Source organism: Anomaloglossus baeobatrachus, chromosome 2, assembly GCF_048569485.1.
Source record: "Anomaloglossus baeobatrachus isolate aAnoBae1 chromosome 2, aAnoBae1.hap1, whole genome shotgun sequence".
In the NCBI taxonomy this organism is placed as follows: domain Eukaryota; kingdom Metazoa; phylum Chordata; class Amphibia; order Anura; family Aromobatidae; genus Anomaloglossus; species Anomaloglossus baeobatrachus.
The window spans coordinates 42524550-42539642 of record NC_134354.1 but is presented as its reverse complement, the minus strand read 5'-3'; the positions used below and the strand labels follow the sequence as shown (position 1 = coordinate 42539642).

Here is a 15093-nt window from a genome sequence, read left to right as displayed (position 1 = left end):
GAGCGAGAGAGAACGAGAGAGAACGATTGAGAACGAGAGAGAACGAGAACGAGAACGAGAGAGAACGAGAACGAGAGAGAACGAGAGAGAACGAGAACGAGAGAGAACGAGAGAGAACGAGAGAGAGAGAGAGAGAGAGAACCAGAACGAGAACGAGAGAGAACGAGAACGAGAACGAGAACGAGAACGAGAACGAGAACGAGAACGAGAACGAGAACGAGAACGAGAGAGAATACATACATGCTGAATGCGGGAGGGGGCGGAGCCGAGCGGGGGGCGGGGCCAGGCGCTGAGGATGTCAGTGGAAGTGCTGCGGTCTGCATGGCTGGGGACAGGTGAGTGTGTATGTGTATGTGCATGTATGTATGTATGTATGTATGTATGTATGTATGTATGTATGTATGTATGTATGTATGTATGTATGTATGTATGTGTGTGCACATGCAAAGTGCGGGAGGGGGCGGAGCCGAGCGGGGGGCGGGGCCAGACGAGGGTGTCAGTGGCAGTGCTTGTCTGCATGGCTGGGGACAGGTGTGTGTGTGTGTGTGTGTGTGTGTGTGTGTGTGTGTGTGTGTGTGTGTGTGTGTGTGTGTGTGTGTGTGTGTGTGTGTGTGTGTGTGTGTGTGTGTGTGTGTACACATACATGTGCGGAGTGCGGGAGGGGGCGGGGCCGAGCGGGGAAGTGTCGGCCTCCCTGCACACGTAACCAGCCTAAATATCGGGTAACAGCAAAGCACCCGATGTTTACCTTGGTTACCCGATATTTACCTTGGTTACGGGCCTAGACCGCTTAGCGCTGTCTCCTTTCACCGTAACCAGGGTAAATATCGGGTAACCAACCAAAGCTGGTGACGTGTGCAGGGAGCCAGAGAGCATGCGCAGCGAAATCCGACGGATCTCGCTGCTCAAAAAACGTTACATGCTGCGTTCCCCCCGCCCGGCGGTCAGTCGTTCCACGACTGATCAGTTGGGCGGAGGGTGCAACGCAGCATCATCAGTCACAATCCGCTGCTCATACAAGTCTATGGGAGCAGCGGAATCCGCTAAACGGATTCCGTTGTTTACAAGAGCAGCGGATTGTGACTGATAGATTTTAGCGGAAATGTGAACTTAGCCTCACTCTAATACAAAACTATGAAGCAGTGTCCAACTGCGATTGATTTCTCATGCCATAGCGGCATGCGTAATGAATCGCAGCACGCTGTGTTTGGTAGTAAGTCTTGGCTCACAGCCCCCCAATACAAATCTATGGGAGAGTGTGAAACATCGCACTGTACTCACATGTAATCCGAGTACAGCGAGATGTACGCAGACAGGCCGCGGAGGAGAGGGAGAGAAAGTGCTCTTCTCCTCGTCGCAGCTATGATCCGATCGCAAGATCACATCAGTTGCATGACTGTCAGCTGACGCTCGCAGCAGAGGGTCATTAGAATATCGTTTACGATGCTATCTCTTTGGAAACCATGCGCATGTAGAACCGAGGCCTTATAGCTAGAGGCTTTAGAACGTTGAAGGGAAAAAAAAAAATAAAAAAAAAATCAATTGACTTTTTTTAGGAAACATCTGTGATAAGTTCAAGAGAGAGATTAACACTTATATGACGCCCTGGCAAAACCAGGTAATCACAAATTTGTACATTCTCCTTGTTACCATCAGAAACCTGCACTTAGGTATAACACAGCCAGTAAACCCTAGCCACTCCCTCATGATAATAGGGACACACCAGTGGGCAGGATCAGGCGGATGAGAACGCCCACCTAGGGGTCCTGAGGTGTCAGAGGCGGGAACAAGTCAGTTTTTAGAGTTTTTGAGTGGTTGAAGTTTGGAGTGAGTTGGAGTGAGCTGAGCTGACAGCAGTGTGGTCCAGGGTAGTGGCCCTTGGACTACTTGGCTAGGTGGCAGACGGTGAGCAGAGCCACAGGCGACGGAGATCCAGTCGCGGGAGACCTAAAGTGGACCGGGGCAGGGTTGTAGCCCACCAGTACCGACAGCGGGAATCCGGTCCGGAGGACGTGCACAGTCGGGGTGCCTGGTCCCTAGGGCGAGGAAGGTTGCAAGCTCCTCTCCAATTAACTAGCCAGGGAAAGGTTCCAGACATTGTCCCAATTTACTGCCCAGATAGAGCGAAACGGGTGCCCAACGCGGGGATAGGGTGTCCGCCAAGAACCCACTGAAATCCCAAGGGTCAGCTTTCGCGTGCCACAGCTCCCAACACAAATAGAACCGGGAGTGGACTTCTCAGTTCCATGCGAAGTCGTCCAAAAGAGAAGGAAACACAAAGTGCAAAAGGAAGGGATATCTGTTCATCAATCCGGGTGCAGGACCCGAATGCACCCTCCAACTGGACTCGTGTGAAATGATTCAACTGTGAGGACACCACTGTCCCCCGGTCCAGTCCGGCGTGCCACCTCCAGCAGTCATCACTCCAGTGTTCCATCCTCCTGCCCCGGGACTACACCTCACCTACCCGTGGAGGGGATCCCACCTTGCTACCCCACTCCATCAGCCCCGGGCGCCCCATCAGGCAGCGGCAGTGCCAACATCTTTCACCGCTACCCACGGGTGGAGTCACAGACAACCTCCCTTGTAAATATCTACTTTCCGACGGTTGCCGAGGACGAGCAGCCGTGGGAGCCCGGGTCCGGTCACCACTCGAGCCATAGCAGTAACCTGGATCCGAGCAGGCCCCCCCTCCCCCCAGAGGAGCGGTGGCGGCCCCCACCAACAACACTTACAGTAGATACCTGTAATGTCACTTGTGCCCAAATTTCTAAAATAGAGTAAAAATCATATCAATCTATATTACACACACACACACACACACACTGTAGGGCAAAGTTGGGAAAGTGGGGAAATATATGGAAAGTTTCTTCTTCTTCCTCATGGGGTTTAGGCATAAGTTTCTCACATACAACTCGTAGCTATTTGTTTATGGGTTGTTCACATGTCTATTTTTTGGAGATCAAGTGGTCCAACACAGACATGTACAATTTTGATTTCGATCAAATCAAACTTGCTAAGTCTATGGGTCAATACTTCGATCCCATCTCTGTTCTGTCTATTTTTGGGTTTACTGATTAAGTGGAGAAGCTTAAGAAGCTTCAAGACAAACTGATGACATGGTGATTGTGAGAACTAACACTGACCAAAACTAAATGATAATCTGAATAAAAACCACTGGTGAAAAGTGAAAATATAATATATACTATATATTTTATATCTGAATGAATCCTAGAGAACAGACTGTCGAAGGTTGGATCCATGCTTGTCTGTCTCCTTATACTGCTACTTTTCATACGCATAAGTGTTTCAGAGGGTGACATCCTTTGTAGTTTTATGGTCTCAGACCACAAAATGTTTTGCACTATGAGCTAGGTAATACCTTATACAGTTTATGTGCATGCTCTTGTGGAGGATGGTGTGGTCAAACATAGCCAAAAACAACTAATGTTATCAGTATACGGCCAGGATATCCCATACATATAAGACGAAGTTCAGTCTTACCTCGGTGGACGTTGTCTCTGGCTAAGTATCCGACGATGTTGAGGATGGAGTTGAGTTACATGTCCTGGAACTCTGCATAGGAGTAGACCGAATAGATTATGCTTATAGGGTTTATACCAAGTCTGCCATGTGATCATTTACGGTTGGCTGGAGGTCAAAACACTGGGGCCTTTAATATAATAAACCTCAAAAATTCCCTCACTCCCTCGATTTTGCTACACATTTTGTACTGCATCATTCCCTTGCAGAGATATGCACATTTGTTAGTTTTGAGGATATTATGTGAGATTTCTGTAGTGTAAATAGGAGTTTTTCCCCGACCCCCCCAGAGTCCTTCGGAGGCGTGCTCCTTCACCCCTCCCTCCAAGTCACTAATTGCCAGCATCTGAGATTAAGATACTGTTAAAGGAGTATCTTAACAAAAATTTTTGAGTTTATCTGTGCTGTATTGTCATATAAATCACACCTACATTGTTATTTTTTGTTTTCTAACTTTTGTTCCTCTTGAATTATCCCTTTATTCTCTGCAGCTTCTTGTTTACATTCAGATCCAGCAAACATGACCACTTCCTGTGCTGAACCTCAGTCAGAGCTGTTACCACCCACCCCAGTGTCCAGCCTCACCCCCTGCCCGCCCCCTGCACACACATTCCCTGTCAGTATTCTTCCCCAGCACCTGACCTGGTATCACTACAGCATTGCAAATAACAGCCCCACATCGGGCTCTGCACCGCACACGCATGGCTCTGCACCGCACACGCATGGCTCTGCACCGCACACGCATGGCTCTGCACCGCACACGCATGGCTCTGCACCGCACACGCATGGCTCTGCACCGCACACGCATGGCTCTGCACCGCACACGCATGGCTCTGCACCGCACACGTATGGCTCTGCACCGCACACACACACACACATATGGCTCTGCACCGCACACGCACACACATATGGCTCTGCACACGCACACATATGGCTCTGCACCCGCACACATATGGCTCTGCACCGTACACGCACACACATGGCTCTGCACACACACACATATGGCTCTGCAACCCCCCCATCCCCATCGGGAACACATGTGGAGTACATACTCACATGTCCTCGGTCCCCGCCGCTCCTGCACGTTCGTGCGCTGTCTGTGCTCTCTTCAGCACAGTAGTGATGTCACCGCTGTGCTGAAGAGAGCACAGACAGCGGGAGGGACAGTGATGAGAAGCAGCGCTGCGCTGCTTTTCATCAGCACTTTCAAATGTACCGGCATAGGTGATCTGTGATGCCGGTACATTTGAATGTGTGATCCTGAGCAGGGGGCCCGGTGCTGGAGCTGACACCATGGCAGCTGCCGCCAGGCCCCTCCCCCAGGTCACGGACCCCACAGCAGTGCAGGGGGAGGTTACGGGGAGAGTAAAAGAGGTGCGGGGGAATGTGTGGGAAAGTGCAGGGAAGGGGGCGGGGCTCATCACACTGTAGACACCCACCAGGGAGGCGACAAGCTGTTCCACATTTGCATGTCAACATGGCCCTGCACATGTTGACATGAAATGACCGGAAGCAGCAAAATCGCGGCAGGAGCGGTCACATGACCGCTCTGAGCCGGGGGAGAGGGGCTGACAGCAGGGCAGGTAAGTGGTCTCTATCTACTTACCTGCCCCCAATGTAGCCCAATAGGGAAATAAAAAAAAAAATGTCAAAGAAGCCGGATAACCCCTTTAAATCAGCTGCCAATCGGATTGACAGCATCTGGGAGGGAGAGTTGTAAGCATTTTCCCCTAGTGAAGACTGTAGAAACACCAGTGGCGCCCCTGCAGCTCCAGATGCCACAGAGTACTGCACCTTAATTAAGGTGCAGTATTCGCCTCGGGTAAGGAGGGGTTTAATCACCGGTGTTCCACATTCACACTTTACATACAGCTTAGGAGGCTTCTCACTGGGGAGCTGGACTAGGCTAGGGGGGGGGGGGGGTGTTTGGCCAACAAGAACCTTGGGACTTCTCGGTCACTAAGACAACCAGCTGGGGGGAGTGTTCCACTTTGGGTAGAAGTAGGAGCAACTTCACACATTCTTTAGTCAGTCTACCCGGGACTTCAGTTCTGGTGACATGACACCACCATCTTCTTCCTTTTTCTTCTTCCGTGGGGCCTGTGGCTTGGAGTGGAACACTCAGCCCGAGCTCCTTACTACTGGTGGGGCAACTCTTCGAAAGGAGATTTTCTAAACACCGGTGGCTTCTTCCAACTTATCCAAGGTTGACGTGGCCAATCACAGCGGGTGACCGCGGTACTACCCGGGCGAGCTGCATAAACTGAGTAAAACAACCTGGAACTGCAGCAGCAAACTCAGACTCTTATTACCGGTTCCAACGGCCCCAGCCACCACTACTATATCCCTCATCATCCTCCCCGGGGCCTGCTCCACCTGTGGGGAGCAGAAACACCTCGGTTGCTACTACCATCCTCCCCGGTGAACAGCAACAATGGCTAATTCCCTGGCCGCATACCGCAGGTGGCGTAACAGCAACAACCTACACCATCACCTTTATCCACCCATTCTCCTCCGTGTACACCTCGTGGGTCACGAAACCAGGCTGGGCCACCCGTGACATCCCCTGACCCTCACCGGCCCAGAGACAAGTATTTTCCCCTGATCCCCTGGGGTGCCACACACACACACACACACACACACACACTCTACAATAAGAGATATCACATAGTGCACTCCAAAAACCAACAATTGAGAATACCTCTTCAATGGACTTGATGCATCACAGAAGAGTGTCAGAATCAGTGGAGCTCTGGGATTTTTACAATATTTTTAACGCAAGGTTTTTGCACAAGTAACAGATTCTCTTTAAAGGCTACGTGCGCACACTGCGGATTTGTTTCTCCAGCGAAAAACTCACTTTCTGGCAGAAAAACCACATGCGGTTTTACCACGTTTTTGCCCCTCTGGGTTTTTAACATAGTCAATGGCAAAACAAGGGAAAAAAGGAAAAAAAAAAAAAAAAACAACAAAAAAAAACGCAGAAAAGTAGTGACGTGCTACTTTTTGCTGCAGAAATTCTGTAGCAAAACCTGTAAGGAAAAAAAAAAAAACGCAACGTGTGCACAACATTTTGGATTTCTCAGACTTTGCTGGAGAAGGACTGCATGTAGCTTATGAACAAATAATACTAATACTGCTTATCTACCTATAAAATAACTGTAGGCATTTCCACTTAAAATCAGACATTCTATACATGTAGAATTTAAATATGTACTTACTTAAACCTCTGCAGAGTGTTCCCCATTGGGCTAAAGAAAGGCGAGATGCTGGGACAAGGAGACATAGGACCAAAGTGCATCCTGACCATCTTGGGTGTCATTGGTCTTGCAGGGGTGCTGATATTAGGAGACATAGGCCGGAAAGGAGTTGGGGACATGAAACCTGGAGACTTAAAAAGACAACTGTAAACAAAAGATGCCTCGAATATCACAACGCTATGTCCTCATGCCACACCCCTCAGTGTGGTCATGATGATTAATTATCTGAAATTGTAAAAAGTTACCCGATTTGCAGCAAAATGTGGTGGAGGTCTTCTCGGCGGTGTAAATGGGAAAGAAGGCCGCATTGTGCGAGGCATCAGTGGAGATTGCTTAAAGAAAATAAAAAAAGTTTGTTGATTCCTTACAAAGTAACATTCAGTATGTTGAAAAGGCCACATGGTTTATGGGTTCAATATTCTTTGAAGAATATGAGAGCTACTTCTAGCATCTCCGAGAACGGGTCAATAATTCATCCTTCCATTATACTGTACAAGCCACCCAAGGGAAACTGTTCTGGGTTTTTTTTGTGGTCCACCAAATCAGGAAAGTTATTTATGGTGGTTTACCTGCCTAATGAAGCGCTGTCTATATGGTTTGGGGGACAATCTACCCATTTCCGGACCTTTGAGTCTTTGTGTACACATATATCCTCTTTGCATGGGAGAACCTAAGAATTCCAGGTTGGTGGGTGGGATATAGGGGGCTTTGTCCATAACACGCAAAATTGCTTTATCCTATAAGGAAAGGTTACAAATTTAGACAAAGGGTTATTCCCATGTTTATATATAGCATATCCAAGCAGTGCAACCAACATTTATCTTGAAATTAGATACCTGCGCCTCTACAAATTGTGAGGCGCTCTACTCACTGGAGCTCCAGAAATTGTTGCACTTGTGTGCTCAAATTTTCGGAGAACACCCATGCAAGTGAACATAAACATGAGCAACCACTTCTCCATTTCTGATCTGGTCCGAGCAGTGGGAACTACATCCATGAACAGATATTGATAGTCCATGACATACCTCCAGTATCTGACCAGCTATTGCAGCTGTCCCTTTCGGAGAGTCTACCCACAATCTCGAATCCATTCCACTCTGAAAAGAGAACACGTTTTAGCTCATGCGACCTATGGAGAATCCACATAGGGGGATCTGTGTATGACCCTTACCATATTGTAACTTGAATCAAAATCTCCCCAGCTGGTTCCAATTCCACTATCAACAACAGCACTGTCAACACTCTGCAAAATAAGATTGTTAGGCCTGGTAGCTTGCAAGTTTGTATTTTCTGGGGGGGTAAATTCCTGACAGCATCAAGCAGTATGCATGGCAGGCCAAAATTCTAGACTACCAAGTACTGCAATGGCCAAATTGATAAGCTTAAAAAAGAAAGCCTACTTATGAGCTAGGGTCTATTGTAGATTGGCTTACACTTTACCTCTAAAGTTGGCTGCCCATGAACAGCCTTCATCACTGCCGGATCTCCAAATTCAGTATTTGAGTATTCAGCAGAATCCTCTATTTCCTCAGATAAGGTGACTTCTTTCATGGAGTCCACTAAAGCGTTCACATCTTGCGTCTTCTCCTCTACATCCAGTACCTCCTCAGGCTCTATTTCTGTACCATCTTCACCTTCTACATATTTTACTATTTCAGGTTGTTGGTCTGAAAGTTTTTCTTCCTTAGGGCTTTCCTCTTCGGATTCATGATCTTAAAAAAATAAATAAATAAAAATAAAATTAATTCAATAATTGTGGTTGCACCAAGATTCATTACACCAAAAGGTCAAATTAAAAATTTAAAAACTATAAAAAAAAAAATGATGTTTCACTAGTCTTAAGTCTTCAGAAGCAAGATGCACCCAGTCTAAGATTAAGAGGCAATGTTTGTTTGAACTGAATCATAGAGTGTATAACTTAGGACAAGTGTGAAAACAAAGAAAAAAAAAAAAGGGATGGTTGGGTATGTAGAATATCCACATGCCCATTCTTTTTCTCAAAAATCTTCTGCAGGGGTCATCTGCTTATTCCTTTTATTTCTGAGTGCCCATGCACGGTAGACAATATTTTGACCAAAAAATGTTTCGCCGAGAGTCATTTGGGGTGCATATCCCTTGTAGGTTAGTAGCAGTGCAATAGATTGCCCAATTTAACAGCACCATAAGGAAGGTTGAACTAGATGGACCTAGGTCTTTTTCACTCTATGTAACAAACCAATGATAGTGGCCATCAGTCCTTCTGCTTGATCACCCTGAATTTTAACATACCCCAAACCTTTTTTACACTACTTTTTAAGCCACATACTGTACACATGACAGCAGTATAAACCAAGCAATAAAAGTTAAAATCTACATATTTCAGCCATATTTCATTTGCAAGCTCCCACATTGTAAAAGCAGAATACATAATACACCAAGTCCTACCTAATCCAAAAGTCACCTCGTTGTACAAGTCTATTTCTTCATCCTCTTCAGCCATTTCTTCCAGCAAGGAATCTTCTTCAGCCAGATAAAAGTCCTCTGGCAGCTACAGAGAGAGGAGATACTCTGGTAATGTTCTATGATGATCAAGATTAAATTAGTCACCAGTGTCACAATCCTACATCAGTGATTAGGGTGAAGGAAATTCTACCGCTACCAGCATGAAGCCATTGGCCTCCCGTATGTGTTGACACTCAATACGGAGTTTATAACAGGACCCAAACGTATCATATCTAGAGCTGATCGAACTGGCCAAAAACCGGGCCTGGCGGATCACTGCTCAATGAGAAAAAAGAAAAAGAAAAAAAAAAAAAAGTCCAATCCGATCTGGAATTCGGTGCCCATATAAGTCAATGAGGACCAGAATTCGGAGATTAAAAATGTTTGTGGAGGGGATAGGGGGGGGGGGTAGGAGCGCGAGCGGTGTACTCAGGCGGTGTCATGGCAACAAACTCCTTCTGGGTCACGCTTTTCCCTTCAGGAGCCAACAATTCAATATTCACTACTTTACCAGCCCACCGGCACGTGTAATTGATTGCAGTTAGACGCTCCCCCACCCTGATTGGTTCAAGTCAGCTGACATGCTGCCAATCACAGGCACCAGGACTGCCGGTGGGCAGGGAAATCAGTACAAGTGTCTGCGGGTCAATAAAACAATCGGTGCAGGGTCCCCGTATTCTGATGACAGCACAGATAAAGCCCCCAGCTGTCGGGCGGTATCTGTGCTGTGTATCCAGTGCCCAGAGTCACACATGCGAGGCTTTGCCGGGTCACGCCAGGGCAGACTCGTGCAAGTCCCTCGCAAGTGTGATTCCGGACTAAGAAAATCCGCACGTGTCGCACCCCTGAGGCTCTGATCGCCATAGGGTACTGCACCCCAACTTGGGTGTGTTATCTCAGGTAAGGAGGGGGTTAATCACCGGCGTTCTACATTCACACACATAACCCATAGCTCAGGAGCCTTCACACAGAGTGGGTTGGCTCAGGGTAGGCAGGGGGTGGCCATACGAACATGGACTTCCCGGTCACTAAAGCCAGCCACCTGGGGAGTGGGTTCCACTTGGAGTAGAATTAGGCACAACACACACGCACATCAAGGAGAGACTCGTCAGGACCATAGTTCTGGCAGCACACCTTTGGAAAACTTGGACTTTACTGGGCCCGGTGGCTTGGAGCGAGAGCTCACCAGGGTACCTAACTGCTGAGGGGGACACCCTCTCTCCACATTTCACAACGCCAGTGTTGACAACGCCGGTGGTGACCCTTTACCGGATCTGGGATTGACCTGAGCCCATCACCGTTAGGTACCAACGGCCATTACAACCCTCATCATCCACCCGGGGCCCGCTCCGCCTGTGGGAAGTGACTCTATCCCAGCTGTCTTAACACCTGGCTTAGAGAGGAATCCTGCAGCGGCGGCTACTACTGGCCGCGTACCACAGGTGGCGTCATGACAAACTCTCCCAATTACCCCGCTTCCCCCACCATTAACTGTACGCCTTGGGGCAACGTTACCGGGTAAGGCCACCCAGTGACAACGCCTGACCTGACCCGAAACGGCCCGGCGACGAGTAGGCTGACCGCCGGGCTGCTACACATGCGGCATAATATATATATATATATATATATATATATATATATATATATATATATATATATATATATATATATATATATATATATATATATATATATATATATATATATATATATATATGATGCCCTGGACCCCAGGGGGGAAGGGGGGGTCACAGGCAGCAACACCTACCACATTACACACACACCCCATCCCCTGTGAGGACACACCCGTCACCCGAAAGGGAGACCTGATGCCTCCCTCAGGGCCAGTAAGGCATACCAGGTGGGCGGAGTCAGGCGGAAAGGCACGCCCACCGAGGAGACTACTGGCTTGAGGCAGGAATCACAAAACAGTTCGGTTGTAGAGTGCGACAGCGAGAGGAGTGGAGTTTTAGAGCTGTCAGGGACCGGGGTACGAGCCTGGGACCCTTGAAACGTCAGGCAGGTAAACGGTGGTGGCCGTCTGCAGGAGTACCGGTACAGCAACCGGCGGAACCGTAGGGACCGGGCCAGGGTTGGAGCCCGCCGGTCTTGAACCGGGGAGTCAACCGTGTACCGGAGCACCAGAAACCGGGTACTCAGACCCCGTCCTAGCTGAGAAGCCACTGAGTTTAGGCAAATTGACTGATTGCTGGCTGGACCTCACGGGTTCATCCACACCCAAAGTCACGAAAGAAGGTAAAAGCCCACCGATTCTGGGCGAGTGCCACCGCCAAGGGCCATACACCCGACGGGCCAGCACCTGCGGGCAACAGAGGGCTCCTACGGCAGCTCAACGCCGGGGAGCGGGCTACCACTGCTCAGGCAGGGGAGCCGAAAAACCACACAAGAGGGGCAAGGGAAAGGGGCCACCATCAACCTCACAGGGGACACCAGCGCCGTCTGCGGGACCCGACCATACCCGAACTTTGGTTTACCAGTGACTCTGTGTGAATTAATTGTGAGTACACCAGTGCCATCTGGGCACGACACTGCACCGCAGTGCTGTGAACATTAGATCAGCGCTGCAGACAATAAGACACAGAATGCGTAGTCGGAAATTGGGTGAAGCATAGTTTGCAAGAATTTTTTTTATTTCTCTTTTTAAACCAAGTTGTCCATATCCTATTAGGGTTTTACACTGAGCAATGACCAGGACAAATCATGCACAACCCAAAAAAATATTTCGATGTTTTGCTCGTTTCTCATTAATCACATCTTTGTTTGCCGAAAAAAAACTAAATAAAATAAAAATGATATATTACATACACAAGTGCCGCCCCCGTGCCAGCAGCCGCCGCTGCTCGGATCCGGATCTACTAAGGGGGTGGCTCGAGGGTCTCCGGACCCGGGGGTCTCGCGGGATAAAAGGGGGGGGGCGTAGATGTACGGGCTAGGCCGTATTAAGTTCGTGACGCCACCCACAGTGTGTGGTGAGGTGGGACACCACCGCCGCTGTTATGGGGCACCCGGGGGAGATGTAGTGGCAGCTAGATGTTAACCCCTCCATGGGCAGGGATGGTTGCCCCGGGACCCAGTGTCTGTGCAGGGTATAGCGACGGCAAGGGGATGTTTGATTACTCATAGTCAATGAATCACACGAGTCTTTGGTAAACTGTGCTGGTGGCCGGCGCCACGGCCGGTTGCATTCGGATCTCCCACCCAGGCTGGTGGTCTCTATCCTTTTCCTCTGCACTGACTTTGTGTAAGGTGGACTTCCTAGTCTGAAACTCAGGAGTCCGCTACTGGCTGGATGTGGCCTAAGGAGCCGTGCCCGCAGACACTGGCCCGTGGGATCTATGGACCCTGGCGGTGGCCTCCTATCCCTATCGATGGGCTGTTGTCTTCTATGAGGGAATTTGGGTGGGACAGGACCTATAATCCTGGCCTCAATATGTTAATTAACCAGGCCACTGGTTTCTGGTCCTGGCTTCAGGGTCCGAGTACCCCCCTTTGTGCTCCGGTTTCCGGGTCTGTTCCCCGTGTCGGTACCGGTGGGCTACAACCCTGCCCCGGTCCACCTCGGGTCTGCCAAGCAGTCTTCCCGTCTCCTGCTGACAGAGACCACTGTCTGCCTCCTAGCCAGGGGTAACAGGGCTCCTACCCTGGCACCATTCAACTTGAACTCTCTCCTCTGCTGGAGCTACACCTAGCTCCAGCCCACACTCCTCTCAAATTGAACTCCAAACTGAACTAACTACTGTTTTCCCGCCCTGGGCTGTCTAGACCCCTGGGTGGGCGTGTCCAACCGCCTGGTCCCGCTCACTGGTGTGTATCTTTCCCTAAGGGGGGGTGACTAGGGTTTCAGATCGGCTGTGTGTTTCCTAAGTGAGGGAAGGTGTTATGTGGGGGCCTGTGACTACCTGGTTTTACACACACACACACACACACACACACACACACACACACTATCTATACTTATACTAAAAGGTTAAGTTTACAGAATTGAATGTTTAGTAGAAATGTACCCTGGTCATCATGTCAGAAATAACTTACAAGCTGTTCCGAGTTGAGATCCATGGTTAATCGTCAGTAAGCCGTTTTAAGGGAGTAAGAACCTGTTGTGGAAACATTAACCGGAAAAGAAAAAAAAAAAAGTTACTGCTTTTAAGATCGTATTTGCAGATGCGATTGTGCCAGGCAAGAGCAAAAGTTGTAATAAGTAAAATAAAGTAGATACTACAAACAAAAGTGTAAGTGAGTATGTTCCCACTAATTTTACAGTATGGACCCCTACAATAGCACCATTTTCCCCTCACCTAGTTTGTACAGGATGGTGTACAACGCCTCTTTCATCAGAAATGTCTGACAGTAACATTGGTTGCTATGGGTAACAGACCATTGTATGCCCCCTTATACATTTAAGGATAACGTCAAATGAACCCACCGACATTGACTGGATTGTTCGACAGATTAGTGGGTATATGAGCCCCGGAACGGTGATCATCAAGTGGGTCGGCCGGCACCTACAATGCTTTTGATCTCTAGGACATAAGCTGTTGCCAGAGATGTCTGGCAGCGGCTCCTCAGAATACAAGGAGCACATGACTGATGAGAGCTTTTAGGAGAGACGACCAAGATGGCTGCACCATTTAAGGCCTCCTTCTCACATCCGCGTTTCTGGTACATGTGACATTCGGTTTCACACATACCAGAGACTTAGTAACCAATGGGTCTGCACACATGTCCGTGTTTTCACACAGCAACATGCCCATTTTTCTCTGGCAGGGCTTCTGTCACACACTGATGTGATCCGTGTGATATGTACTGGATAAAATTATTTTCTATACGCTCCTGTCTCTCTTGCTGCTGGCACTTGCTTTTGGGCCCGCTCATTATGTTCTTGAATATTCACTGCACCACAGACCAGGAACCAGCACCGGAGACCGATAAATACACAAGTTCCTGCTGTCTATTTGCTTCGCCGATGTCACATACTGAACACACACACACACACACCACGGACCATGCAAAACGTGTGTAACAGACATGTGAAAGAGGCCTAAAATGGATTATGGGGGAGGGTGTGGGTATAAGAAATGAATAAGGCCCACTGCAGCCTTGTTGGTGGGAGGACTGTAGTGTCAATATATAAATATAAATATATATATATATATATATATATATATATATATAAATATATAACTGGCACCGCGCTCCACCCTCCCTGTTCGTTTATCGTGCCAGTGTTTCATTTGTGATTTTTATACATTAATCAGATGATTTTGGCTTCAGCAGCGAAGCTAAATCTCTACTGGACAGAAATGTGGTTGGTAAGATCAAACGCTGCTTCTTTGTAAATAAATCTTAATAAACCAACATGTCTTGGCCAATTCATCAATGCCTTTATTGTGGAAACTTTAGGTGATATACATACATACATACATACATACACATACATACAAAAAAAAAACAAAACACACACCTGAAGGAATGAGGGGAGATTGAGGGCACGAAGTAGAGTAATGATAAATGAATAGTCACTTTAAAAACTATTTTCGCGGGAAGGCTTTCACTACAATTTGACCCTCCTTTATGTACCTGCCATTTCCCACCAATATATTTCCAAGCAAGCCCCTCCCCCACTGTAAGGCATGGATAGCCACCATCTTAATTAATATGCCAATAATTCACACAGGGCTGTTTAGCTGCAGATTTGCCTTGGTTTTAGGCAAATCCATTGCTAATAAAACGCTGCTTTTTACAGTCCCAGCAAAGTCTATGAGATTTGTGAAATTTCCTACACATACAA

General features: G+C 48.1%; 1 protein-coding gene across 1 annotated transcript in view; it reads right to left on the bottom strand.

Annotated features, from left to right (window-relative positions):
* Positions 1–15093, bottom strand: part of PATL2 (PAT1 homolog 2) — an 87369-nt gene that overhangs the window by 30758 nt on the left and 41518 nt on the right. The window contains exons 2-10 of the mRNA XM_075332974.1: positions 13338–13399; positions 9228–9330; positions 8244–8515; positions 7975–8046; positions 7829–7900; positions 7373–7540; positions 7049–7135; positions 6765–6934; positions 3505–3576 (exon numbers count right to left, since the gene is read on the bottom strand). Coding sequence (XP_075189089.1) covers positions 3505–3576; positions 6765–6934; positions 7049–7135; positions 7373–7540; positions 7829–7900; positions 7975–8046; positions 8244–8515; positions 9228–9330; positions 13338–13361 — 1040 coding nt within the window. The 5' untranslated portion in view covers positions 13362–13399. The remainder of the gene's footprint in view (positions 1–3504; positions 3577–6764; positions 6935–7048; positions 7136–7372; positions 7541–7828; positions 7901–7974; positions 8047–8243; positions 8516–9227; positions 9331–13337; positions 13400–15093) is intronic.